Consider the following 26,584-nt stretch of genomic DNA (forward strand, 5'->3'; position numbering starts at 1 on the left):
GTGCTGATGCACACCCACGGCAGCACACGCTCACGTGGGTGCCTGCGGTGCCACCAGGCACATCTCTCTGGGAAAGCAAATTTTCTCACCATGTCCCCGTGCAGCGGGGCTGTCCCTGAGGCCAGCCCCTGTCCCCATCCCTGTCCCGGGCACCGTCCACGCCGTTACCCAGCACTTTAACTCCAGCGGTGTTTGCCGTGCCCGTGACCCCGTCCCCTGTCCCAGCCCCCAGCCCCTGCCGCTGAGCTGGGGTGGCCCTGGGGACCCCGTCCCTGTGCCAGGCGTGGGCACGGCGGGCAGCCCCCCCCCCAACCCCCCCCAAACACGCCATCTAAGTTATTTATATCAAAGAGAGCAAAGGTTTATTTTTGTAGTTTGTACAGGCGGTAGTGGGGACCGAAGGTTTATTTTTAAAGAGTAAATATATATATTATATATAAATCACATCTTGTGTCCGGCCCTTTCTCCTGGGGGGGCACAGCTGGGGGGGGGTGCTTGAGACAGACCCAGCTGTGTGCGCACATGCAATGGGGTGGGTGCACGCTGTGGAGAGGTGTGTAAGAGCGTGTGGGGCACATGGGGGGGCTGGCAGGCCTGTCCCCTCACCCCCGGGCTATGAGGGGCTGGGGGCTGCTGGCTGGGGTTCGGGGGGGCGTCACTGGCGTTGGTGCAGCGGTGCTGGGTGGGTGCAGAGATGCCGGGGGTCTCCTCCCACTTGCCCCCCACTAAGCCCCTGGCTCCCCATCCCGCTCAGCCCCTTCCCCACGGCTGCCATGGGGCGGAGGGTTGTGCCGCTGCCCAGGCCGGTGCCAGCGCTCGCTGCCTGCTGCAGCACGGCCCCGCTGCCGGGGGAGGGCAGCACGGCCCCGGGGAAGGGCCCCAGCACAGGGCCCGGCTGGGGGGAGCAGTGGGGCTGGGAACGGGGCGGGGGGGGGCTCACCCTGTGCCCCCGTCCTTCAGGGGACCCTGCAGCCCTGCCACCCCTGGGGTCACCGCCTGGGCGTCCTCGCACCCCCACCATGGCCCAGCTCCAACCCCCCCCAGTCCCCACACCCTTTTTTTTGGGGTGACCCGGGCATCCTGCGCTGACCCTGAAGCCGTGGCGTGGGGCGAAGGGCTTTATTGATGCTCTTGGCTGCGGCGGCTCCTCCAGCAGCGCCCAGCCCCACAGCCTGCCCCACTGCAGAGCACCCGGCGGGGGGACACTGCCGCTGCCCGAGCCCCCTGCTCCGGCTGGGGGGACCTCAGCACCCAGCCCCTACTTGGCGTGCGGGTCCAGGTGGCGGTGGTGGTCACGGGGCCGTGTGCCACGCCGGGGCCGGCAGAGGCGCGAGGGCACCCCGCTGCCCTTCCTCAGCGCGTGGGACCGCCAGGCTGCCGCGATGCTCTCCACCTACGGGGATGGGGACAGGGATGGGGGCATCAGCATGGCCACAGCATAGTCCCCCCCCCAGACCTGGCCCTGCAGCATCCTCCAGCCCCGGAGGCGAGCTGGGGCACCCTGGGGGGAGGCAGCAGCTCACCGGGATGAGCAGGTCCCGCTGGTTGTGGCTCTCCAGCGTTGCCAGCTCGCTGGGTGCCAGCAAGGGCAGGCGCAGCTCCTGCACAGGCAGGGCGGCCACCTCGGGCACTGGGCGCTCCAAGACGGCCTGCGGGATGTGAGGGATGGGGCCGGTGATGCCCTGGGCACAGGCGTGTTTGGGGGGAACACAGCCTCTGTGCCCATCACACAACCCTGGGCCCAGGGACAGGACACCTGGGTTCCCTGCCCCGGTCACCCAGGGTTTGGGCACCTCTGGGTGCTCTGTCTGGGGGGGGCAGGCAGGACCACCCACCCCCCCATCACTGCCGTATTGCACTCACCGAGCTGACGTGCGCCCACTCCCGCACGGCCTGCACCAGGTCCAGCTCGTCCACGGCCAGGCGGTCGCTGCGCAGCACCTGCGCCAGCACCACGTCGGAGAGCTCGTGGAAGCCCTGTGTCCGCACCACCGCCTGCCAGCACAACACAGCACTGGGGCGCTGGTACTGGGACGGCAACACCGGCCTTCCACCTCCATGGGCCATCGGACCCGTCCTGGCACCATCCCTGCCTGGCACCCCAGCATCCCCCCACCTGGACTGGACCCCCATCCCCTGGCACACCAGTAACCCCCAGCCAGCCTCTACCTGGCACCCAGCGTCTCCCCAAACACCATTTGCTCCCTTTCCTCCCCTGCCTCGTGATGTATCCCTCAGTGTTCCCCATGCCACGTGCCCCCGGTGCTCCCCATGCCCTGGAGCACCCCGTGCCATGCTCCCCCATTGCCCACAGCCATACCGCGGTGCAGCCCTCGATGAAGGCCAGGCAGTGCTGCTGGAGGTCTGCTTGCCCATAGGTCACCGCAGCCTGTGGGACAACACAGACACCTGTGAGGGGGTCTGGGGCAGGAGGGACCCCCCCTGCCAAAGCTCCACAGAGACACGGGCACTCTCAGGGACCCAGGTGAGGCGAGCATCCCCCTGTGTGGGTGCCATGGTGCGGGTATGGTGGGGAAGGGCACCAAGGTCCCCTCCTTTCCTGGCCTGCCCCACGGCAAAGGGTTTGGTGGCTCTACCCTGCCGTTAGCAGGAAGCACCTGATTTTCCACTGCTGCTCGGGGACGTCACCCAGTCCTGCGTGCACAAGGGGCCCCGGCATTGCTCTCACAAGGTGACACTGTGGGGACATGGGGCCACCCAGCCCCAGCACTCCTTGCGTGGGCACAGGGTCAGCTTAGAGCCTCCCACATGTCCCCCATGCCCTGGAGCCAGCCCCAGCCTGTCCCATAGCTGCCATCCCCCACTGCAGCAGGAATTTGGGGTGCTCTCATCTTGCCCCAGCCAGTGACGCTCACCCGAGGGCTGGCACTGCCCACGGCACCAGGAGGACATGTCCCTGTCCCCCTGCAGTGGCAGCCCCTGCACACGGGGTACTCAGGACCAGCACAGGCAGGGCAAGCATCGCCTCCCCTCCACCACGGCAGGGGACCAGTGTTGACGCAAGTGGGGAGGGAAGGCAAGATGTTTTCTTCAGGTTTGTTTTGTTCTGGGGTTTTGGGGTTTTCCGTTTGTTTCCTCCAGGCCGGTTTTAGCTCTGTTTATGCTGCGGTGGTCTGGCACCTCGTCTGGTGGGAGATTCTGTGCTCTGGGGCCGGCATCTCACACCGAGAGCATCACTTCAGCCCACAGGAGATGGAACAAATCCCCCTTCTCTGTGGAGCAGCCTTGGTCCCACCAGGCAGTGTGGCAGGGCCACTGGAACCACTCCAAGGCTATTTTTACGTGCCCCAACTCTCAGCAGGGTTTTTGGGACTGGCCTCAAAACCACGAGAGCTCCCAGAAAACCAGTGCCTCCCAGTTTTATGCAGATGATGGCAAGGCCCTGGCACTGGGGAGCTCTGGCCAGCCCTGCTCAGGGCAGCATGAGGACATTTTCCTGCCAGGCTGTGGTGGCCCCGGTGTCCCTTGCAGCCCTGGTACAAATGTGCTCAGGAGCTGGCAAGACAGCTGCTGGGCCAGGGGTGGGTAGGAAATCCTGCCCCACGGTCCAGCCAAGAGCAGGAGGGTCAGGCCAGGTCCTGCCCCAAAATCAGACAGGTTATTTTTAACCCTCCGTGACCTCACTGGGGTCACACTCACCTGCAGAGCCTCGCAGACCTGCTCCACGCTCAGTGTGTCCTTGATGAACTTGACGCAGAGCTGGAAGGCAGATGGAGAAAGGGTGGGCAGAGCGGGGACCCAGCCCTGCCACCCCCTCCTGTGACTCTCAGCACCCTCTGAGCCCCCAAGACATGGGACACGGGACACGGGACATGGGGTGGAGGCACCTCCAGCCCTGCAGGGTTTCATAAGGCAGCAATGGGCTGTGGGCAGCCAGCCCAGGCACTGATTCAGCCAGGGACCAAGCTTGATGCAACCAAACCCCAGCCAACCTCATAGCCCCATGTGGGTCACCTAACCCTGGCCACGGTCACTAGCCATGTCCTGCCACAGGGGATGGCCCTGGTGCTGGCTGCAGTGCACTGGGTGACCCCAGCATTTCCCAGCCCTGCCTGCCAGCTGCTCTCTGTCTGTGACTGTTGGGGGACCAGTATCTCCGGCTGCAGCCGAAACGCAGGTGATGAAGGTGGGATGCAGCGACGGGCATGTCTATCAGGGAGCAGGACCTCTCTCCTGCCCATCTCAGCTGCCTCCCACGCAAAGGGGTCAGAGCTCCTGGGAAACCCAAGGGGATGTGACATGCAGGGAGGAGCCATCAGCTGAGGCAGAAGGGCTCTGAGTCACTGGTGGGAGGGAGATGAGGTCACCCTGCAGCTGGGGACACAGCCATGGGTTTCCCCGGCTTGTCCTTGGGCAGCCCCTTCCCTCCCACCCCTCCTCTATGGCTCTCCCTGCTGCAGATCGTTCCCCTTGCCAAGGATGCATTTGCTGGATGGTGGGGTGGGACTCGTGTGCCTGGGGCACTGGGTCCCCGTTTCTGCAACACCCCTTATGTCCCTTCCCTGCCCAGCCAGCTGTTTGACAGCTCTGTGCCACATCTGGGCTTCGGCTGAGCTTGTCCCCATAGGGTGACGGGGCAGGTCCTGTCCCACTGCCCCGGCACACAGCAGCCCGCAGTTCCTCAGCTCCTCAGCAAGGTCCTTCCCCGGCGCGGTGGGAAGGGAGGGGAAGTCCGGGCGCGAGACAGCGGGTCACGCGATCGGCCTGGCTGTAATTCAGGAATTGCTCTGATGACGTGGCCCGGCCGCCCTCCCCAACGCCAAGCCACTCCGGTTCCTTGCCTCCTCCTTGTCCAGCTCCGACCCCTCCTTATTGCTCCCTGCTGCCTTCCCAAAACCTTCCTGCCCGAAGCAGCACCCCCTTGGCAGCACCGTGGCTGGGGTGCTGAGTGCTCCCCAGGACTGGGGCTTTCCCTATGGCATCATCCTGCCAGATGACCAGAGGGCATCCGTGGGCAATGGCATCGGGGCTTTCCTGCTGCCCTTTGCCATGTGGGAGACATGAGGTCCCATGCCCTTCCCTGGGATTCCCCGGCCCCCGCAGGGCTCCTGGCCAGTGCTGCACCCCCTCAAGGGGGATCCCACCGGAGAGACCCTCCGGCATTGAGAAGCAGGGGCTGAGCCTGCGATGGACCTGGGTGATGCACAATGATGCTGTCCTCAGAGCCACCTCCAGCCACCAGCCATGCAGGGACCATCTTGGGGTGCTCCTCAGCACAGGGGCACCCGGGGACCACTGCCCCCAGTCTAAGCAGGGCCATACCTTGCACAGATCCTGCAGGCCGTACTCCACCGACGAGGTCAGCACCTCCAGAGCCTGCAGGCAAGAGAGACCTTGTGAGCATCAGCATGCAGGGCTATGGATGGGCATGGCAGCCCAGGGGCCAAGGGCACTTGTCCTCCTGCCTCCATGGGAGCTCCCAAGTGGGGCATGGAGGGGGGAAGGGGCTGCTGCATGGGGGCATATGAAGGTGTCCTGCTCTGGTGTCCCCATTCCCAGCATCCAGGGTGTGCACAGCCAGCTGTCCCAAGGCAGGTGCAGACACATGTGGGACAAGGTGCTCTAGACACCCCCACTGTGCTGGGCTGAGACCCCACACACTCATTGCACTGTTAGCCAGCCAGAAAGCATCATGCAGAGCATCCCCTCCACCTTCAGCACCCCAGGAGATGCAAAGCACCCCCTACCCCTCCATCCCCACCTTGTCCCTCCCATGCCCATGGTCCCTGCCAACCCCATCCCCACTCACAATGTGGCTGTTGAGGGTGACGCTGTTGGTGTAGAGGAACTCAATGACGGCCAGGAAGACCTCGGGCTGCACGTTGCCCAGGATGAAGGGGCCCTGGGGTGGGACGCTGCTGGGGGGGTCCTCGCTGCCTGCCAGCCCCTGGCCAAGCATCCCCCGGAAAGCCTGGCAGCGGCACGCCAGCACGCAGCGGTGCGCAAACACCTTCTGCTGCTCCCGGCCCACCACGAACGTCACGTCACTGTGGGGGAGAGGGGACCGTGAGGGATGGGGTGCCTTGAGAAGCCAGGGCACAGGATGCCCTGGGGCTGGGACAGGGCACAGGGGCAGGAAAAGGTGCCTGTCCTAGTGGGGCAGTGCCCTTTAGTTTTAACCCAGGGCTTTTCCCACCGGAGGCACGGAGTGCTCCTTGCTGGTGGCTCCTTGTGGCCACCTGAATGCTGCAGGCAGGGTGAGTAAGATGGGTCCTCTGGAAGGCACAGCCAGCCATGGGTGCCGGCACAGCCAGTCATGGGTGCTGGCGCAGAGCAGGACAGAGAAAGGCCCGGGACAGCTGGAGAAAGGGGCTTTCTCTTTTGGCACAGCAAAGCCAGGGAAAGCACGGCTGCCACCGGGCTTGGCCGCCTTGACTCACAGGCACTGACTCATGTGCTTGGGGATGTGAAGCCTCTGGTATTGCTGCTGGTGGGGCTGGCATTGGCCCTCCCTGCTCTGCACGCTGGGGCATGGGGTCCCACTGCCATGGTTCCTCACAGCCCCCCAGCATGGTTCCCCAGCCCTGTGGCCCCAGGAAAGGGAGGCAGGATCGGGGGAAAGGGAGCGGGCAAAGGGCAGGGAGTCTCCAGCCTGTGTGTGCCGTGCGGCCATGGCCCATCCATCCCCTCGTGCCCTCCTCCTCTCTTCCCCCATCCCAGCAGGGCAGTGAGCTGAAGACATGCCACCCAAACTCTAGCTGCCATGAGGCTGTGCACAAACCCACCACGCAACCCTCGCAGTGTCCCACAGAGGATGTGCCCACCAGAGGGAAGGGGACCTGGGTCATCCCACGTGTATAGGGATACACACGGCTGGGGTGTGCTGGGTGGTGTGAGCAGAGCCCGACGGGTCCTCTCTGACTGGTACTGCAAGGGGCACCAAAATAAACTGCTCCATGGCTATGGTCCACAGGTCAAGTGAGGGAAGCAGGGTGCAGGCTGCGGGATGCAGGCTGTGAGATGTGGGATGCAGGCTGCGGTTATGGGATGCAAGGTCTGGGATGCAGGACACAGGCTGCAGGATGGGTGCAGGATGAAGGTTGCGGGATGCAGAACGAAGGGTGCAGGTTGCAGGATGCAGAATGAAGGCTGCAGGGTGCAGGCTGCGGGTTGCAGGCTGCAGGAGGAAGGATGCGGGACGAAGGCTGATGGATGCAAAGTGCAGATTTCAGGTTGCAGGATGCTGAATGAAGGCTGCAGGGTGTGGGTTGCAGGATGCAGGATGAAGGGTGCGGGATGCAAGATGCGAGTGGCAGGATGTGGGCTGGGGATGGCCAGGTGCTGGCAGCCGCTTCCCACTGCCTGGCGCTGTGGCTGGGGAGTTTTCACTGGGATTTCTCTTCTGGGTGGCCAAAATTTCATCAGGGCTGGGAATTTCCTCAGATACCACTGGCCAGGCCTCAGCATGAAGTGGGCGAAGAGGACCACACAGCTGGCCAGCTGCTAGGCAGAACGTGCCATGTAGGTGGGGGGTGGCTGAGGCAGCGGCTCTCCATCTCTGCTCCCCGCTCTGGGAGGAGGTGGCGGGGACACTGGGCGCTGTGAGGGGGGGCAAGCTGGGCTGCCGCCTGCCCTCCGGGGTGCAGGGAGGCTGGAGGCGTCGAAGGAAAGCACCGGTGAAGCCAGGGTGGGAAAGGAGCTGAGCACGGGTGGCTGCCCCGGGGGAGCACGGCGGCTGCAGTACCCCGACTCCTGGCACGGGCAGAGCCCCAGCGCGGGATGTAGCCTTGGGACACCGCCTTGCCCTGCTGGCACTGTGCGCAGGGATAGAGGGGGGTCTGGGTGCACCCGGGGACCTTCCCTCCTCCACAGAGGTGGTGGCCGTCCCGCGGGGGATGCACCCACGCAGCCCCGGGCTCCCGCTGCCGGGTGGATGTGGGGGGAGCGCCGCAAAAGCCGTGGGGGATGCCCCAGGGCGTGCACAAGCCGCGCCTGCCCCGCCGGCTGCCCGGGGCTCCAGACAGTGCCCGGGGCCCCAAACCCTCCCCCGGCAGGGCTCGGGGCCGTGGGAAAGCAGCGTGGAGCGGGCGCCGGGGGGGCTCGGCATGGCTGGGGGGGGATGGCAGCCCCCCAGCCCCTCACCTGAACTGAGGGTTGTTGACCAGGGTGCGGAGGGCGGCGGTGAAGGCGGCCGCTTCGCCCTGCAGCCGCGCCAAGCAGGGTCCGGCCATGGGCTGCCTTGGGGAGGGCGGCGGAGGAAGGCGGCGCAGGCAGGCGGAGGCAGGCGGGAGCAGGCAGGAGGCAGGCAGGAGGCAGGCGGAGGCAGGCGGGAGGCAGGCGGGAGCAGGCAGGAGGCAGGCAGGAGGCAGGCAGAGGCAGACGGGAGGCAGGCGGGAGCAGGCAGGAGGCAGGCGGGAGCAGGCAGGAGGCAGGCAGGAGGCAGGCAGAGGCAGGCAGGAGGCTGGCCGGCCTGCGGAGGCCGCGGGGAGGAGGCCGCCGCGCCGTACGACACGGCCCATTGCTAGGGCAACCTGGCAGGCAGCGCCGGGGCCGGGCTGCCGGGGGGGCAGCGGGAGGGAGAGAGGGGCCGGCGAGCGGGGAAGCCCACCCTCGCTGCCGAGGCGGCTCCGTCCCGGCGTTTGCCGGGTGGAAGGGAGCGGAGCGGGGAGGCAGGGCTGCATCTCGGTTCAAGTCGCCCCGGCTCATGGCACAGCCCCAGCACCCCCGGCACGGGGAGCTGCCCCCCAGCCGGTGGCTTTGCTGCTGAGGAGCCTGTGGATGGGGCGGATGGGGGTGAAGGGAGGCAGGCGGCTGGGGTTTTGGAAAAGGCAACACGCGCACAGGTTAAATGCACAAAGATCAACCCCACCTCCACGTGCACAGCCCCCATGGAAAGCTGCTGGGCATGGCTGGGTCCCCAGCACCGGCAGCGGAGCAAACTCGAGCCCAGCAGGGAGATCCGTGCCCTGAAATGGCAAAAGCCCTCTCTCCTGCTGATGCTCCAGGCCAAAGCCCTGCAGCTCTCGTGTCTGCTTAGCACACAAGTGATCGCAGGCAGTAAAAAGCATAACCAGCCTCACCCAAGCCCACACCAAGTGCTGTGCCAGGGGATGCCTTGTCCCCTTTCTCCCAAGCCTGGCTGGCCCCAAGCAGCCCGCAGACTGGGATGGGGAGGGTGCCCACAGACGGACCCACCTTCGCTTGTCAGCAGTGGTGGGAGGGAAAGGGAGGAGCAGGGCCCGCAGCCCACGGCAGCACCCTGAGGGAGCGGGGTCCAGCTGCCAGCGCGCTTGGCAGCGCTAGTCAGCGGCAGGCTATAAATACCTCTGACGGGGGATAGAAACACAAAAGCTGTCCCCACTTTCCTCAAATAGCTCGGCAGCCGGGCCAGACAAAGGCACATTGACGGGACGGCCACAGCGTACCAGCTGGGCTGGGCTCTGCCGGCGGAGAGGAACCCTGCTTGGGGTTGGGACTCCCCAGCTAACCTGCCCTCGGGCCAGGGCATTGCGGCAGCAGGCTCCCCGGCACATGGCGGGGCTGTGCTGGATGGATGCCCACCTGCCCACACTCTCCCTTGGTGCAGGGGGGATAAGTACCTGAAGGATGCAAACCTTTGGGTAAAATCAAGCTGTTGGAGGTCCCAGCCCCAGTGCAGTCCATAGTTGGGGTGCAAAGCTGCGATCACAATGGCTGTTCTCCACCCCCTGCTCTTCCTTTGCACATTCAACACCAGCAAGCATTTTTCGGGGCTGGCAGGAAGCAGCTGAGGTTGGAGGGCACATGCCTGGAGCAACTGTGACCCTGTGCTGGCACAGCTGGAAATGCAGACAGGGCACGAGTGAAAGAGGACGGGGCTGTCCAGGGACCAGGAAACAAAGAGTTACGGGAGCTGTGCCCCAGAGCAGCCCTGGAGAGCTGCAGTGTCATGTAGCTGTCACGTAGCAACACTTCATGCTCCAGGAGCACAACAGGTTTGTCCCTGCTCACTGTGACTTGTGGGACCACAATTGGTCCTAGGCAGCCGGGAGCACAACATCGGCCAGAGAGAAGTCCCCTGGGTTTACCCCGGCAGGGCAGGAGTGGGGCCAGGGGTAAGTGTGGGATCAGATGCAGGCAGGAGGGCTGGGGAGGCTGGAGGGAAAGGAGCTGCTCACCCATGCCGGGGGGAAAGGCTGGAGATGGGAGAGCAGAGGGCTGGATGGACCGTGTGTGGCCGTGCTGGATCAGCCCCTGCTGGCCAAGGCTGCTGGGGATGGAAGTGCTGAAGAAGGGAAGGCAGCTGCCACAGTTCCCCCAACCCCTCTGCATCCAGCCCCACAGTGACCCGTGTGCCAGGAGGCATGGGATTTGCAGGGAACAGGGAGAAGGGAAGCAGAGAGGCAGTGGGATGGAGAGGCTAGGGAGCAACCAGCTTTCCCCCGATACTCAGAGCCACATCTCCTTTCCAGGCGACCCATATGGCCGAGCAGCCCTCCCCAGACGGGGCCCTGCCAGCCCAGGTGATGGCTGTGGACAATGCTGAAGCCCCTCCACTCCAGGCCACCCGCCATGGCTCCCAGCCCCCAGCCCCAGCACGGGGCACCGAGGAAGGCAAACCACCGCTTCTGCCCTCCCGCCGCAGCTCCATCCTCAGCACACACCTGGCACCCCTGGCCAGCCGCCGCAGCTCGCTCGGGGCAGTCCCGGGGGGCAGACGCCCCTCCATCACCCCTTGGATGCTCCACAGCCGTGTGAGCTTCTCTGGGCTCCCCCTCTTCCAGCCTATCCTCAAGACCCGCCTTGAAAACACTTACAGGATGCGGCCAGACGAAGGCTGCAAGTTTGACGCAGAGCGGGTGCAGCGGGTGCTGGAGGGGGCCCTGGCCAGTACTCTAGGGACCACAGTCTACAGCCCCCAGGGCAGTGCCCCACTAGCCCAGAGCCTGGCCGAGCTGCTGCGGAGCCAGGTGAAGGAGGTGGTGCTACCCCGCTACAAGCTGGTCTGCCATGTGCTGCTGGGCCAGCAGGGCCAGCAGAGCCTGATGGTGGCCAGCCGGGCACTGTGGGACCCCGAGAGTGACAGCTTCGCCTCCGCCACCTTCTCCAACACCTCCCTCTTTGCTGTGGCCACAGTGCATGGGGTCTACTTTGAGTAGCACCTGCCTCTCCCTCCACCCAGCCTTGTAGGTCTGCAGGGTGAGAGCAGGTGAAATAAAGAGGTTTGCTCCAGCTGTGGCTCATACCTATACCTGGTGGCTTTTGGCCATGGTGCATGCAGGGAGCAAGGCATGGATGCACCTCCATGCCTTGACGCTCACCGTCAGCCACCAGCCTGGGCTCACACCCACACTGTAGCTTCCACTACCCTGGGTTGCAAAAAAAGACCCAATCTGCAGCAAATACAACCCAAAAGGCTGCATTACCCTGGAGCAGGCAGCTGCCCAAGGCCATGCTCCAGGGAGCAGCCCAGCCTGCTTCCCACAGCACAAGCTGCTCCCAGGCAGATTGATTATACCAGCACTGGGGAAGGAGGTGACACATCACCTTCCAAGCAAGCTCATGGAGCAGATTAAGTCCCTCCTCTTTCCTGGCCTCATTCCCAGCTCATATACCATCACACCAGGTGTCATAGTGCAAGGACCCAGGCAACCCACCCACCCACCCCCTGGGCCCTTCTCCAGCTCAGCAGAAGGATGAGAATAGCTGGGTTTAGTCCAAGTAGAGAGACAGGCAGGAATGAGAGTCTGGCAGCAGCAAAGAGAAGCTGAGGCAGCTCCAGGGCTCTACAGGCATCAGCAAGAGCTAACTGCCCCTCCTGCCAGCCCTGGCAAGGGCAGTGAAGGTACCATATAGGCTCCTCACCTCCATCCTGCCTCCCTGACCTTGTCCCCCAGCAACAGCCAGTGTCAAGATGGGTTTGCCAGGCAAGCCTGGCAGGCAAAAGCAGCCCTGGAGCAAGAATGAAGATGAAGCCCTTTTGTGACCAAGGCCCCAGCTCCAAGCAAGGCAGACACAGTTTGCCCTTACACAAATAAATTTTTATTGAGGTGAGTCAGGGACAGGGGAGTTTCACATGGACAGACCAACAAGAAAATAAATAATTCCATATAAATAAGATACATAAATAGTCCCACACAGCAGAGACTGCCTTGAAACAAGAAACCTCCCCAGGTCTCAGTGAGACAAGGGCTTCTCCAGGCAAGCCCTCAGATCCCATCCCCCCACCCTTTATTAAACCTCAAGTTGTACCAGACAATTCACAATCTGGGAGCAGACAGGGCACGGTTGGGCCCAGCACAGCCCCCCTCCTTAGTGTAGAAGTTGTGGAGTGGCACACACCAGCCCAACACAGCCCCTGGCAGGGCAGGCAGCGCCCTTCACCCCTGTCCACCCCTGGGAAGGGGTTTTCCCTACCCCACAGCAACCAAGCCTTGAGGTCAAGGCTGTGCCGGTCCTCTCCAGGCCATGGAGAGGGTCTGTGCAACTGGTGCATCAACTTGGGCAGGACAGCATGAGCCTTCACTGCAGGCAGCTGCCAGCCAGGGCAGGTGGGAGCACCAGACAGACCAGGCACAGCCAGACCCAAACCTGGCTGCAGGGCACTCACCCACCACCTCCCGGTGCCACCCCAGTCTGCTCCACCAAGACCAGCAAAACCAGAGCAGGAGCTGCCAGCAGGAAGGCAGCAATTGCCCAGAGCCAGGGAGCAGCAAGGATGTCCAGACCTGCTGCTGTAACCACATCCACATGTCTTAGTCCAGAGTCCAGCTGAGCACCAGGATACAGGGTGCCCAGGTGGGCAGCCAGCACCACAACATACCTCCCATCCCATGGGAGGGCAGGGGGAGACCTCTATGTCCAGAGAGGGTCCCCCAAGGTCCCACACTAGGCCTCAGCCCGTTCTTGGAGAAGCTTGAGGATGTATCTGAGGCGGTGGTGGAGCTCAGGAGAGCAGCCCAGCTCCTGGATGCTGCACAGCTTGTAGGTGTAGGAGTTGCGCTCCCGATTGATGTAGGTGACAAGGCAGGAGTGGTCAGGCTTGCTAATGATCACCTTGGTGTGGTCATTGTAGAAGTTCACCTAGGAGACAGGTTGGGCTTGGTTTAACCCATGTTTCCCATGGCATGTCGGGAGCTGGGATGGAGCCATACTTCCTGCCTCAACCTGTTCCTCCTCTCCAACCTGCCTGGGAGCATCCCTGCTCCATGCCCCACAGTGGGAACATACCATCCCCAGCACTGGGGCAGACAGAAGCGGCCAACTGAAGCATCATGTCCCCCATGGGCATACAAGCTGTGACCAGCAGCTCCAGGCACTGGAGCAGTATCCTGTACCCACAGCTGTTTTCACAGCTGGACCTTGCATTTGGGCTGTGTCAGACAAGATCTAACACAGGCCAGGAGTCCCCAGCTGGCCTCCTCCCCACAGGGGTCTGGACATCTCCACTGTGCCCCACACATACCTGGAGGGTACCACTGCTGAAGAGCATGAGCAAGGCTTGGTCGGTCTTCACCCACTGCAGAAGGAGCAGGGCCGGCTGCCCGAGGTCATCTATGCTGGGCAAGTCACCTCCCTTGGAGAGAAGGGTCTGCGTAAGCCATTGGCCCCATACATGGAAGCACTGCCACCAGCACACACAGCCAAACCTCAACACACCTCCAGTGGGACCCCCACTCCCAGGACACAACTCCAGGTGTCCACTTGGCCACAGCCTGTGAACGGGGAGTCCCACAACCCCAAGCGGTGTGGTCAAGCCATGACCCCCAACATCCAGCCTACCCACAATCCCAGCCCAGGGCCCCAGCACCCACCTTCATGAGATGCTGCTCCATGTAGGACGCAAAGTAGCACAAGACACTCATCTGTCCCTGCAGCTGCTCGGGGATGGCAGCCACAGAGAACACAAGGTGCTTGCTGTTGGTCGGGTTGTAATGCACAGTCCTGGGAGGGAGCAGACCATGAGCTTTGGGGCCACCCAGCACCAAACCCACCCCCAGCACAGCCTCCCCTTGCCCCTTCCCACCCGAGGGGCTTCCCCAGAGACACCAGCCCCTTCTCTACTGCTTACCTGTGGTTGGGGGAAAGCGTCATGTGCGTGCCATTGTTGAAGAGGACCCCAATGCTGCGGTTGGAGAGCTGGTAGCCAAAGCCATACTTGTTGGAGTAATCCACCCACTTGCTGACCCAGACAAAGTGCTCATGGCGGGCCAGGGAAGCCGGGTTTTTCTCCGCTGGTGGAGAGGAGAGGGGGTGAACAGAGCAGGCAGCCAGCCCCTATCCACCTCACCTCCCCAGGCGTGAGCAGACCCCCCCCCACCCCCAGCAGACTCTGTCAGCATTTATGGTATCCCAAATAGCAGCCATGCCTTCATCCCATGGGGAAGGGGATGCACAGCACCCTGTCCCATCCCAGAGCAGTCCAACTGGTTTACCTAGGGGCATGGAGGAGAGGCAGGTCCGCAGAAGCCGGACAGCTGACTCAATGATGGCAGAGGCAGTGATGCAGTCTTCAAAGGCTGCGGAGAGAAGATGACAGGCTGAGTCAGCTGGCCCCACTATCAGCCAGGGCAGGACAAGAAGCTCAGAGCAGGCTTGGGATGGCCTGAGCAGGTATTGCTCACCCTCACAGCTGCTGGCCATTGTCCCCCGGATGGAGGGGGACGCAGACTTGTGAGATGTCTCCTCCACCACTGTCTCCACAGGGCTAGAGCTGGCACTGCGGCATGATACGGGGGTGGCCTGTATCGGGGAGAGACCTAGCTGTATCACCATCCTGCCTGCTCCCCTGAAGAGGGGTGTGCATGGGCTCAAGGATGTCCTCACCTCATTCCCTTCCACAGTTTTATAGCTCATCTGCCGGCAGATTGAGGTCTTCATCAGCCCAGTGACCAGCTTAGAGATGTCATCCTTGTCCTCCAAAGAGCCCTTCTTGGCTGAGGACAGAGCACACTGCTGAGCACAGGGGATGGGGATATCTGGGCCACCCCTCCCAGTAGCTCAGCTCTCCCTTGTCTGCTCCTATACCCACAGTGGTGAGGATGGTGTCAGGCAGCTGCCTCCCACTTTCACTTCCCAGTTCTCATGCAACACAAGGCTTCCAGGAGGAACTGCCCCCATGGGTTGCAGCACAGCATCCGCTCTCCAGGCGCACACCCATGCCAGGCCACCAGCACCAGAAGGGCAGGGGCAAGCCCAGCTTGTGCTAGCCCTGGGCAGGGGGCCCCAGGGAGACCCATCGGGAGGTCTCTGCAGGAGATGGGACCCACTTCTCCCCAAAGGAATGGTCACCCAGAGGCTCCTGGACAAGTGCATGGACTCACCCTTGGGTTTCTTCTTCCCAAAGAGTGTCTTGGTGACTTTAGCAAACAGACTCTTTGCTGGGTTGGGGGGACTCAGCTCCGGAGCCATCACACAGCTGCTGGGAGGGAGCTTCTCAGGCGTGTAGCCCTGCAGAGAGGTCAAGGCAGAGGTTTGATTTCCATTGCCCACGTGCTCCAGGCAGAGCAGCTGCCCTGGGCTGACCACAGTCACTCACAGCCCTCCTGACAGCCAGCTTGCATTTCCGTCAAGCCTTGGCCCCACGGCTGGCATCGCTACAGGAAACAGCCCATGCTATAGGGACAGGGTGGCAGGAGCACACCAGATCCCTCAGTTCCCCTGGCTGGCGTTTGGGAAGGACAGCAGCTGCTTCCTTTGACAGACTGAGACTTGGGCTCCAAGGACAGCACAGCCCAAAAAGCCTCATCCCACCTGGAGAAGGGTCAAGGCCAGACCCCCACCCACTCACCTTGAAGAACTCATGGTCCAAGATCTCCTCGAGGGTGAGGCGGTCCTGGGGGTTGCGTCTGAGAATGCCGGTGATGAGGTGCTTGGCAGGCAGGGAGAGGAAGGCAGGGAGGGTGTATTCCACCTGCTTGATGCACCTGTAGGTCTCCTTGAGGTCGGAGGTCTCAAAGGGAGGGTTCCCACACAGCAGGGTGTACCTGGGAAGGGACATGCATGCCACCATCACACCCCCGCCAGGCTCATGACTCAGCAGCACTTAAAGCAAGGAAGTTATTGGCATTTGGCCGGCCACACCTGGCCGGGAGCACCAATTCCAGCCCGGATGGCCACACTCACATCCGGCCACGCTTCCTCCTAGCAACTGTTTAAAGCAACAGGCAAGGAGCCCTGGGTAAGGGGAGAGGGCTGGCAGGAGAAGGCCACCCCACTGCTGCCGTTCCTACCCCCTGCAGGGCCGCCGGGGCGGAAAGCGGAGCAGGAAGCTTGCGGGCAGCGGCTGGGCGAGAGGCTGGATGCACCGAAGCAGCACAGCTATCGCTTCCCATACAAAGAGAGCGGCAGCTGCCGCCAGCCACCGAGATTTTTTCCGTTGTTTATCAGGTTCACAGGGCGGTCAAGCCTGCTTTGAACCAGAGCTGAGCGCGGCAGGAGAGTGCCTGCCCTTTGCAGTTCCCGCTTGTACAGCCCCTGAGCAGCATCCCAGGACAGCTGGCAGCACCCGCTCCAAAGCGGGGCTCGGCAGGATCCGGCCACCCGCTCCCCTCCCCCCGCCTTTCGGCAGCCACCGCAAAGCCACGAGGCAAAGCGCAAGAGGACTTCCTCTTCGGGGCTGCTCCGCAGCCCGGCTCTCCCCCACCCCACGCAGGCAGGGCTGCCTGGACCCCTCCCCACCCAGCAGCACAGACTTACATGACACAGCCCAGAGACCACACGTCTGACTCTGGCCCATGGCCCTGCCTCAGCAGCACTTCTGGGGCCAGGTAGTTGGGGGTCCCACATATTGTCCTGTGGGGCAGAGCTCCAGGTCAGTGCATGCTCAGCATCCCCTTGCAACCAACCTCCCCCCATCCAAGCCCTGGGATTTAGCTTGCAGCCTGTCCTCCCCTGCCATTTTGCTCTTTGTGGCCCAAAGCCCCCTCCATCTGCAAGAAGCCCATACAGACTCACTCCCCCACCCACCTCCCGGGGGTCAGGAGCAGCTGCTCCTGGGGAACCATTGGGAAGAGCTTGTCCTAGAGCCAGGGAGGAACAGAGCCTTTGTGTCCCAGCCCTGCACAGCCGGCAGGGCAGCCAGGCAGGCACAATAGCGATAGTCAGCACATTGTTCTCCCTGACGGCTGCGAGCTCACTCCTGAAGGAGCCACAAAGCCCCCAGCCCCCTCGCCTTGCTTGCAGCTGGGGCAGGAGTCACCCCCACCCCAGGAAGGGGGCCTAAGGCTTCCCCTCCCCAGGCCAGGAGGGACCACTCACCCCTACACCCTACTGGGAAGCCACAGGAGGAAGAGTGAAACCTCAGAGGGCTCTGGAACAGGGAAACCTCAGACTTACTTTTTCTTCTGGTCAGAGATATCCTGGCAAGCAGCTAGACCAAAGTCCCCCACCTTCAGCTCCATGTTTTCATTGATGAAGAAGTTGCCTGCAAGTCAAGGGCGATGCATCACCACAAGTCCCTCTGGGGCAGCACGCTCCCCACATGTCACCCTGCCCCAAGCGCACCACTCACCAAGCTTGAGGTCTCTGTGCAGGATGCCCTTGAGGTGAAGGTATTTCAAGCCTGAGATGATCTGTTTGAGGTAATAGCGCACTTCGGGCTCCAGCAGAGTATGGCGGGCCTTCCAGATGTGGGCCAGGGACTGCAGAGGGAGAGAAGGCAGCTTGGTGATGGCAGGCAGGGAGAACAGGCAGCCCTGCTGACTAGGCAAGGGGCAGGCGGGGTCAAAGCCAGTTCTTCCAGAAGTTGCACATCCACAAATAATCCTTCTTCCACAGCCATGACCTCAGCAGACTCCCCACACAAGGTTGAGGTTGCTCAGCACAGCCAGGGTTTATGGTGGCCCCACCAGGAGCTAAAGGATGCCAACATGAGCAGGCAGCCCAAGTAGGACAAGCAACCAGCGGTGTCCCCAGTGCCATGCGAAACTACATGGGTTATGGCTGAGCTCAGAGGGTGTGACAGAGCAGGCAGCAAGGCAGCCCGGGAAAAGGAGTGTGCTAACAAAGCACCTCAGATAAGGCCTGCTCCAAGCAGCCACAGCTCTGTTTAGGATATCCTTTGGCAGGGAGGCCACACCAGTACTCACCTTCCTACTGCAGTGCTCCAGGAAGATGTAAATGTTCTCTGCATCCTCAAAGTAGTGGGAGAACTTGACAATGTGCTTGTGGTGCAGGTCCCGGTGCAGCTCAATCTCATTAGTGATCTGAAAGGGAGCAGTGGTCCTCAGTTATTACAAGGCCCTCGCTGCACCCCACCAGCCCAGCACCCCACCAGACCCACGGCACCTACCTTCTCCCGCTGGTGGGGTTTAGCCACCCGGCTGTGAGGTATGACCTTCACGGCATAGGTTTTGTTGCTGGAGAGGTCTGTCATTTCATAGCATCGTGCAAACCCACCCTGCAAGGGAAGAGGTGGTTGCAAATGGGTGAGAGACAGCTCTTCGCCCCTGCCTACGAGCCTCCTCCTCCGTTCCCTTGCAACGCAGCCCGGCAAGCATCACACGCTCCCTCCTGCTGCATCACCCACTAAGATCTGAACTATGATGCTCTCAACCAGGGATTTTCTTCACCCGGTTCCTGTAAAACCTCCAGGGCATTTTTCCTCCCACCATGGCCGGACTCTGCATCTTTCCACATGCCAGATCAGCCTGGAAAGTCCTGCACAGGGCAGGGAGCCCAGGGACCGGAGGCCACCGAAAGGCAGCCCGACAGAGACAGGTTTTTCCTGCCATGATGTCAGCCTCCGATCTGCACACTCAGCTGCCGAGCCCGCCCGGGCCGGGCTGGGAACCGGCACCCACCTCCTACACACACCGCTGGCAGCGGGAGGAAAAGTTGCGTGCGACAGAGCGGCGCGGGCCGGCACCCCTGGGAACCGGGGCACCCGCCGGCCCACGCACGCCCCGCGGGGCGCCCCGAAACCGATGCGACTCCGATAGCCGACGAGGCACGCAGCCAGCGCGGGTGATTCACAGCTTCCAGCGCTGCTGCGGGCCCGCCGGGAGAGGCGGGGAGGGTGGGGGCGGCGTGCGGCAGCCGAGGGGCCGCATCCAGCCCCGGGCCACCCCGGAGGCGGTCGAGCAGCCCCCCGCCCCCGCACCGGGCGGTGGCTCCCGGCTCCGCTCAACCCGGCACGCCCCGGCCGGTGCCCCCCCCTCCCCCGTTCCCCGGTACCTTTCCCAGCAGGCGTCCCTTGCAGTAGGAGCGGCCGGAGATCGGGTCGGTGACGATGCGGGTGGTCTCGGCCGCGCGGGGCGGGGGCGCCGGGGCGGGTGCGGGCCGTGGGGGGAGGCCGGCGGCGGGGAGAGGGGGGAAGAGGCCGGCGGGCTCCATGGCGGGCGCGGGAGGAGAAGGAGGCGGCTCCGCGGGGCTGGGGCTGCTCCGCCACCGCCGGGCCCCGCGCACGTGGCCCCGCCGCCGCGCGCTGCCGCCCCGGGAATCCCGCCGGCTTTATCAATGGGCGCGCTGACGTCACCCGTGGAGACCCGCCCCCGGGCGGCCCCGCCCTGCCCTTAAAGCGGCCGCCGCACCGTGAAGGGCGAGTGGGAGGGGGCGGCGGGGTCCGACCCACAGACCGGCACCTCCTGGCCGGCGGTGACCCGGGGGAGCCCAGCTACGGCCCTGCTGCCTCCACCGCACGGACACACACAGCCCCCCCAGACACAGGGGCCCCCCGGCAGACGCATGTCCCCCCTAGACACAGAGACCCCCATAAGACAGGCAGCCCTCCTAGACACAGGGATCCCCTATAGACACAGCGAGACTCCATAGACACGCAGAGACACCTCCTCAGCTCCCTCCCCTCTCTCCCGGGACAGGCAGAGCCCCCTCCCCGTAAAAACATCCGTAAATGCATCCGTAAATACACCCCCCACCCCCCACTCACAGGATGCCTCGCCTCACAGGGGTGACCAGCTTGTGTGACACGACCCCCTGGGGACCGGGGAGCCCACACCTTCACCTCACGGAAAAGCCGTGGCCAGGGCGGGATTTCAAAGCCCATGTGTTCGCTGCGGACCCTGGCCCCCCCGTGCCAAAACTGGATGCAGGCAGAGACCCCCCCACAGCTCCTCACTCTGTGCCAGGGGCCGTGGAGGGTGTCACAGCCCACCCCAGGTGGGGTGCTGGGGGCGTTGGGGACAGTGGAAGATGCAGGTGAGCTCCCTGGCTGGGCTGTCCCCTGGGTAGGTGTCCCTTGGCCACCTTTTGCCCCAGCTCCAGCCCAGCCCCGTGCCTCAGTGCCCCTCAAACAGCCCCAAAAGGTCAGCCCCCTGCGGCTGCCCACGGTGGCCAGTCCAGGACTGGGGACCTGCAGGACTGTCCCACTGGGGATGTCCATCCTCGCCCCTCGGCGCCTGGGCACCCCGGCCTGGGCTTCCCGGGGACTCTGGTGTTGCGGGGTGGGCCTGGCTGTGCTGGCCCCGGTGTGCGGTGGTGGCCGGGCAGTGTGCCACAGCAGTGCTGCTCCCTAATGGCCACGAGGAGGACACGTCTCTGTGTCACCCGAAACAAGTCACGGAAGGATGCGGGGCATCTCTCTCTCCCCACGGGTGTGGGAGCTGGCAGAGGTGGCCGCAAACCCACGGCCCCCCACGAGCCTGGAGCAGCAGCGTTGCAAGAGCCCCTCAAAAGCAGATCCTGCTGCCCTTCCTCGCTCCATACCGCACCCAAGGGTGACTGTGCGCACGTCCCTTGCTCTGTGCCTCAGTTTCCCCACTCTGCACTCCACCTCTGCTTCCCCGAGGCAGTTCAGGGCTCTGGTCACTGATGCTCGATCTGCTCCTGAATATGCTGAGGGTTTTGCATGAGCACACCCAGCCAAACGGCCTCGTGCCTCACAGCACATCCCCTGTGGGGGGGAATTAACCCCCTTTTTTTGCTTCAGGAAAGCTGAGCAAACCTGCCTGTAGGGAGAGAGGAAACAACGTGGATCTGTCTGCTTTTTTCTCAGGTTTCCAGCTTTTGCAGCGGAAGTGTGTGCAAATCCACCACCCGGCAGCAAACACGCTCTGGGAGCAGGCAGGAAGGCTGCTGCCCCTTGGGGGAACGCTGCCTGTTTCCACCAGGGCCCCAGGGCTCCCTGGGCGTGGGAGGTGTCACGGGGCAATGCTGGTTTTCCGACAAAGGCACCAGCTCGGGGCTGCCGGGAGGTCCCCAGGCAGAGCTGAGTCAGCATCTAGAAGCAGCGCGTGGGTGGAGGCACCCAGGGGTGCGGGGAGGCCCCAGGGGACCTGCCTGGGGGCAGTGGGACAACCTGCACGGGGTTTGCCCCAGGGTCCCCCACAGAGGCACAGCAGGGACCAGTGAGGGCCGAGAGCCGCCAGCTCTGCTCCTGTTCCCCACTGGCTCTGGGCGAGCTCTTGAGCTGGGTTTGGGGGCACAGACAGAGCCCATAGCGCATGTCCCGCCAGGGCTGGGGCACCTCCTCTCCAAGAGGGATGGAGCCCGGGAGCAGCCCCCCTTCTACCTGCAGCTCCGGGGTCCGCAGTGATGCAGAGCATCGCAGCCAGGGGTTTTCCCGTCACCGAGCTGGGGCGGTGGGAGGAAGCGTGGTTTAACATCGGCAACCTGCCCGGCCTGGGGAAGGGGAGGCTCTGGGGTGATCTCCCGGCTGGCTGCGGCTATTTAGATGGAGTTACAGGAAAAGGGAGCTAGGCTCTCTGGGGACGTGTACAGCGAAACCAGCACAGGCACCCGATGCAAGTTGCATCAAGGGACATTCCAATGAGATACTAGGAAACTTTTTTCCCCTGTGAGCATGGTAAAATATTACGGGAGCCCAGAGAGGCTGCGGGATCTCTGTCCTCCACGATACTCAGACCTGGCCTCATCGCCCCCAAGGTCCCCCCACCCTCACAGTATTCAGTGATGCTCAGCGGCATCAGGAGCAGTGAAGTTGAACCCAGCTGCCAGCTTGCCTCTGCGGAGGGGCTGCCTTCTCGGGGTGGCTGCACGGCATTGCTGTGTGCTCTGCACAGGCAGCAAGAGCAATGCCAGCCAAGCACCCGCGTCCCCCCACAGCCCAAGGTGCAGGGGAGCTCCCCGGGACTGGGGTGACAGCCCTGACCAGGAAGTGGAGTTTTTCCCTCCCTTGGCACTCTCACCCGGTGAGCTCCTGCAAAGCATGGGGCTGCAGCCACCAAGGAGGAGGAGGGAGAGGGTGGCTGGTCCCTCAGGTGGGCCGGGGAAAGAACCACCAGCTCCAGCACCAGCACCAGCACCAGCAAAGGCTAACCTGCCCCAGGGGCTGGCTGGGGACGTGCAGAGGGGAACTTGCAAATCTGGGCAAAGCTGCCTGGAGAGAGAGATAAAAGGATCCCGATCCCTCCAGATTAAGGAAGCACTTGGATCTGGGGTGGCATGTAAAATGCTAGTGCTGGAAGGTACTCCCTGGGAGGCAGGATCCAGCCCACGGAGGCTCTGGGAGCCTGCCAAAATCTCCTGCAATGGGCTCTTAGCTCAGCTGCTGCCCTGGAGCGGGGGTAGCAGGGGAACCTTTACCCCAAGCAGGGTGTTGGCAGGCTCCGGCCCATGCGTGCCAGCTCGGGGCTGTGTGACCGTGTCCGGGGCACACCAGGAGGCAACTCTCGCCCCCCAGGCCGGTGCGCTGCCGGCAGCTCCCTTCCCACAAGGGCCTGGATGGCCATTTCCTGCATCCCACCCCAGCAGCCAGGGCTCAGCCGGGCCCGCTTCCCTCCCTGCTTCTTCCTGTCCCGTCCCGTCCCTGCTGCCCAGCAGAAATCCCTGGCGCAGGATTTGTTGCTGTGGCGTTTGCCGCACAGTGCAAGGTGCTGGCACCCCAAACTCGCTGCTCACGGGGCAATGCCCGCAGCGGGACAGGGCAGGTCCCGCTGCCAGAAACCCACCCTCTGCTGGGGTTTGTGCATCTGGGCGAGACCCAAGCAGGGTGCACGGGACGTGGGTGATGGGTCTGTGCCAAGGGGAGCTGCTGCTCTCCCACTAGGGGCTGGACCGTCCCTGAGTAGCACCCGAGGTGCCAGTTTTGAGCCACAAGCGAGGGGTGAAATCAAGGAAGGAAACTCCTGAAGCCTGGTGCCTTCTCCAGCTCCGCTGCATCCTGGCCCTTGCTCCTGGGGTGCACCCTTGGGATAGCATGGGTGGCCCAGGGTAGCCTGAAACAACCCAGCACTGTTATACTGGTGTGCTGAGTTTGCCAGGCCTCTGAGGCACCCCAGATATGCAGCACGTAGGGTGTCCCAGCACTCTGCACCCCGAGCCAGGCTGAAGACTGGCTGCCAGAGCCCTGCCCTGCTGTGGTCAGCCCACCAGGCTCTGGCACTGCAGCACCGCACCGGCGCTCAGGCCAGGTCCTGTCTCACCCATCTCCCACCACCACTGAAGCAAAGTGCTGTTGGTCCCACACCATGTGCCTCAGTTTACCCGGTTCACACCGTGGTGAGCACACATGCACTTTCAGGGTGTGGAAATACAGCTCCCCTCTCCAGCGCTGCTTTTCCTGTAGGTTGTGGAGCTCATGTCTGACCTCAGCTCCTCCCTCCCGGCCCGGGACTTGTGTGGAATGGAAGTAAGTCATACAGGGTCTAGTGATGGAGAGAGAAGCTGGCCCTTTTGGTCCCCATCCTGCAAGCATGCACAGTCTGCATCCTCTCCCCAGCGTGGCTGGGAGTCACACCGTGCACGGAGGTGGGGACCAGGCAGGCAGAGCTTCCTCCCCATCCCGGGAGGGAGGGGAATTCAGCAGAGCCCAGCCTGGTGCCTCTCCAGGGGCTTGGGGGGCTGATGCTGGAGTATGGAGGGGGCTGGAGGGAGATATGGCTTGTGGGGGGCAGAGGGGGTGGAAATTGGGAGAGGGTGGGAAGGGACATTGCTTCTGGGGGATGGAGAGGGGAGGGATGGGGGGCGTGGGGGGCTGCAGGGACCATGGTTTATGAGGGTTGCAGAGGAAGGTGGACCAGTGGGTGGACCCACGAATGTAGGGGGCTGGGTGCAAGCATATTTTGGGGGGTGCCGCCGCACAGTGCGGCTGGAGCTCCATGGCTGGTGGGAGCCCAGCGAGGGGACGGGGCGCAGGCGGCTGAAGGGAGACCATGGCCCGCGGGGGCGGGCCGGGGCCGGGGCCGGGGCCGGGGCGGGCTGCGGCGGGGCCGCCCCGCAGCGAGGCGGGGCCGGCGGCCGTGCCCGGCGGGGAGCGCGGCGGGGCGCGGAGTGGCCCCGGAGGATGGGGCGTGCGGCGGCAGGTGAGGCCGGGCAGGGCACCCCGGGAGGGGGCGAGCGCAGCCCCGGGGGTCGCTCGCTGCCCGCGGGCAGCCGGCCGGAGCAGCGGGACGTCGGGTGTGAGACAGCCCCGGGCTGGCGGGGGGCGGCAGCCCTGGGGGGTGGCTCCGGGGGGGGGGGGGGGCGCTGCGGGGACCCGGGTCCCTTCCCTAGGGTGAGAAGCGGGGTTCACCCCCCCGCCGAGGCGGGCTGGAGCAAGGGGAGCGGGAGAGCTGGTCCCACGGGGGGGTCACCCATTCCCTCTGCTCTCCCCACAGGCGCTGGGCTGGGGCCCGTGTCCCTCTGGGGCAGCCTCCTGCTCGCTGCCGGCCTTGCCCTCGACCCAGCACCGCAAAGCTGCAACTGCACAGAGCCGATGGACTTCCAGGCTTTCCGGGAGGCTCCGCTCCCCGAGAGCTGCTGCCTCAACTTTACCAGCTCCAACATCACCCACCTGGACTGGGGTGCACTGGTAGGGGTGCAGGGGCTGCGGGAGCTCTACCTCTCACACTGCAGCATCACGGACATCAGCAACGCACAGGGAGTCCCCCCTGCCTTGGAGGTCTTGCACTTAAGTCACAACCTGCTGGAAAGTCTCCCTGGAAGCTTTCTGGAAGATGCCCCTAATTTGAGGGTCCTTTATCTGGACAGCAACCAGCTCCAGGAGCTGCCCAAGTCCTTCCTGAAAGCATCCACCCAGGTCCAGGAGGTCTACCTGGGCTTCAACGCCCTGACCTTCCTTCCCGCCAGCCTCCTGAAGCCATCTCTGCTCCAGCTCCAGCTCTCCAACAACAGTTGGGACTGCAGCTGCGCTCTGCTCAGCAACCTGGAGGATTGGCCCAGCCTGCTCACTCAGGTTATCTGCCACACGCCGGAGCGGTACCACGGCGTGGACCTCCAGAGCATCCCCCGGGATGAGCTGTGCCACTCGCACAGCCTCACCGCCCTCTTCATCTGCGTGCCCCCTCTCCTCATCCTTGCCAGCATCACCTGGTGTTTCTGCAGGCAGAAGAGAAAGACCAACTACAGCCTTCAGAGCAGGTCCCAGAGCCACCCAGCCACGGCAGAGAGCGGCAGCACGCCAGTGCCTGCGGAGCCCCACCACTACGTCCCCTACGAGCTGCCTGCCGTCCTGTCCAAGACCGAGAAGAAGGGGCTGCTGGGGAGCCAGGTCCTGCTCCAGCCCTCTGTGGACCTGCTGGACAGCAGCAGGGACCTCTACGAGGAGGTGGAGATCCAGGTGGGATCTCCCAGCAGTTCCCAGGTGCCAGCCCACAAAGGGCGGCAGGGCATGGGGCCGGGCAGGCAGCAGGACACCCCAGCACCAAGGGCAGAGGAGCTGGGGGGCAGTGAGCCAGAAGTGGACGCTGTCAGCGTGAGTGAAGTCCTGAAGGACTCTGCTGACCGGGAGAAGATCTACATGACTCAGTCGACCAACTATTACAACCTGGTACCCGGCATCGAGCTGGAGGACTCAGACAACCTGGAGTATGAGAACATCGACCTGCACTGATGCTGGGACTCGGGCTGTGTCTGGGACACGCTGGGAGGATGGCAGGGGCCGGGCGGTAGTGAAAGCCAGCAGAGCAGGAGAGGCACGAGCTGTCCTGCCATGGCTTACAGTGGCTGTTTGCAAAGCTGCACCTCCAAATTCTCGTCCCTTCCCCTGCACTACCACGTGCACTCCTCGCTTGCCATGTGCTGCAGCTGGGCAGGGGGTTTGAGGGTGCTTCGGGCACTGGGGACCCTGCTGCAGGCCAGCGGTGTTTGGGGACACACGGTCTGGCAGTGCCCGAGGAAGGCTGTGGAGAGGGGGTGGGGGCTGTCTTGTCTGGTTTTGGGTACCAGGTGACAACACTGTGTGTGCCAGACCCACCGACCGGGGCCTCCATCTTCTCTTGCTGGAGCCAGATGACATCTAGCACGGACCTGCTGCTCCGCAGCCCGCAGATAATGGGGTCTGGGGACATGAAACAGGGCTGTCTCTGCCTACGTGGTCTGCGGTGGGGGGGTCACATGTGGACAGGGTGCCCTGGGTTTGGCAGGGGGAGCCTGGGGTGGCCCTGCCTGCTCCCCACCCCACATCCCACTGTGTCCTGCCACGTGGCACGGGGGCTTGGAACAGCCGGTGCACACGTGCTGCTGCGCACACAAATGTGTGTGCACACGTATGTGCGGGGACTGTGCATGGGTGGGCGTGAGCGGGTGTGCGAGGTGCACATGCACGTGGGGAGGCACCGGAGGGGGGCCCTTGCAGCCTCTCCTGCCTGATGTGCTGCCAACCCCTGCAGGATCCAGCTCCCAATAAGAAATAAATAATTTTACTCCTGGCAGTGCGGCTCCACCCCTGTGTCGGCATCGTTTGGGGTGGTGGGGAGACGACCGCCGGGACGTGGGGGAGCGCAGG

The 26,584-nt window shown here is 63.7% G+C and overlaps 4 protein-coding genes across 6 annotated transcripts; 2 read left to right on the forward strand and 2 right to left on the reverse strand.

Annotated features, from left to right (window-relative positions):
• Nucleotides 1-342: 342 nt before the first annotated feature.
• BTBD19 (BTB domain containing 19) lies at nt 343-8,302 on the reverse strand. Of its 2 annotated transcripts, XM_072867144.1 has the most exons (8): nt 8,104-8,300; nt 5,771-6,008; nt 5,284-5,337; nt 3,661-3,720; nt 2,321-2,389; nt 1,864-1,995; nt 1,524-1,649; nt 343-1,393 (listed from the first exon to the last, which is right to left on the reverse strand). In XM_072867144.1, the coding sequence occupies exons 1-8, from the start codon at nt 8,190-8,192 to the stop codon at nt 1,259-1,261; spliced, it is 903 nt and encodes a 300-aa protein (XP_072723245.1). In that variant the 5' UTR covers nt 8,193-8,300; the 3' UTR covers nt 343-1,258. The 2 variants fall into 2 exon arrangements, with proteins under 2 accessions (XP_072723245.1, XP_072723246.1); XM_072867145.1 differs by lacking the exon at nt 1,524-1,649 and having other exon boundaries at nt 8,104-8,302.
• A 2,113-nt stretch (nt 8,303-10,415) lies between these two features.
• DYNLT4 (dynein light chain Tctex-type 4) lies at nt 10,416-11,099 on the forward strand. The gene has a single exon (XM_072868762.1). It carries the CDS (start codon nt 10,422-10,424, stop codon nt 11,097-11,099), a length of 678 nt encoding a protein of 225 aa, XP_072724863.1. The 5' UTR covers nt 10,416-10,421.
• An 872-nt stretch (nt 11,100-11,971) lies between these two features.
• Nucleotides 11,972-19,401, reverse strand: PLK3 (polo like kinase 3). Its single transcript, XM_072867006.1, has 15 exons — nt 19,117-19,401; nt 18,233-18,340; nt 18,030-18,146; nt 17,453-17,582; nt 17,278-17,365; nt 16,639-16,734; nt 15,731-15,926; nt 15,264-15,390; nt 14,767-14,876; nt 14,565-14,682; nt 14,376-14,459; nt 14,012-14,174; nt 13,755-13,884; nt 13,406-13,516; nt 11,972-13,023 (listed from the first exon to the last, which is right to left on the reverse strand). The coding sequence occupies exons 1-15, from the start codon at nt 19,273-19,275 to the stop codon at nt 12,829-12,831; spliced, it is 1,932 nt and encodes a 643-aa protein (XP_072723107.1). The 5' UTR covers nt 19,276-19,401; the 3' UTR covers nt 11,972-12,828.
• Nucleotides 19,402-19,935: 534 nt separating this feature from the next.
• LOC140654386 (uncharacterized) lies at nt 19,936-26,472 on the forward strand. Of its 2 annotated transcripts, XM_072867626.1 has the most exons (3): nt 19,936-20,097; nt 23,426-23,488; nt 24,456-26,472. In XM_072867626.1, exon 3 carries the CDS (start codon nt 24,554-24,556, stop codon nt 25,688-25,690), a length of 1,137 nt encoding a protein of 378 aa, XP_072723727.1. In that variant the 5' UTR covers nt 19,936-20,097; nt 23,426-23,488; nt 24,456-24,553; the 3' UTR covers nt 25,691-26,472. The 2 variants fall into 2 exon arrangements, with proteins under 2 accessions (XP_072723727.1, XP_072723725.1); XM_072867624.1 differs by lacking the exons at nt 19,936-20,097; nt 23,426-23,488 and adding an exon at nt 24,122-24,161.
• Nucleotides 26,473-26,584: the final 112 nt, after the last annotated feature.

Source organism: Ciconia boyciana, chromosome 7, assembly GCF_034638445.1.
Source record: "Ciconia boyciana chromosome 7, ASM3463844v1, whole genome shotgun sequence".
Taxonomy (NCBI): Eukaryota; Metazoa; Chordata; class Aves; order Ciconiiformes; family Ciconiidae; genus Ciconia; species Ciconia boyciana.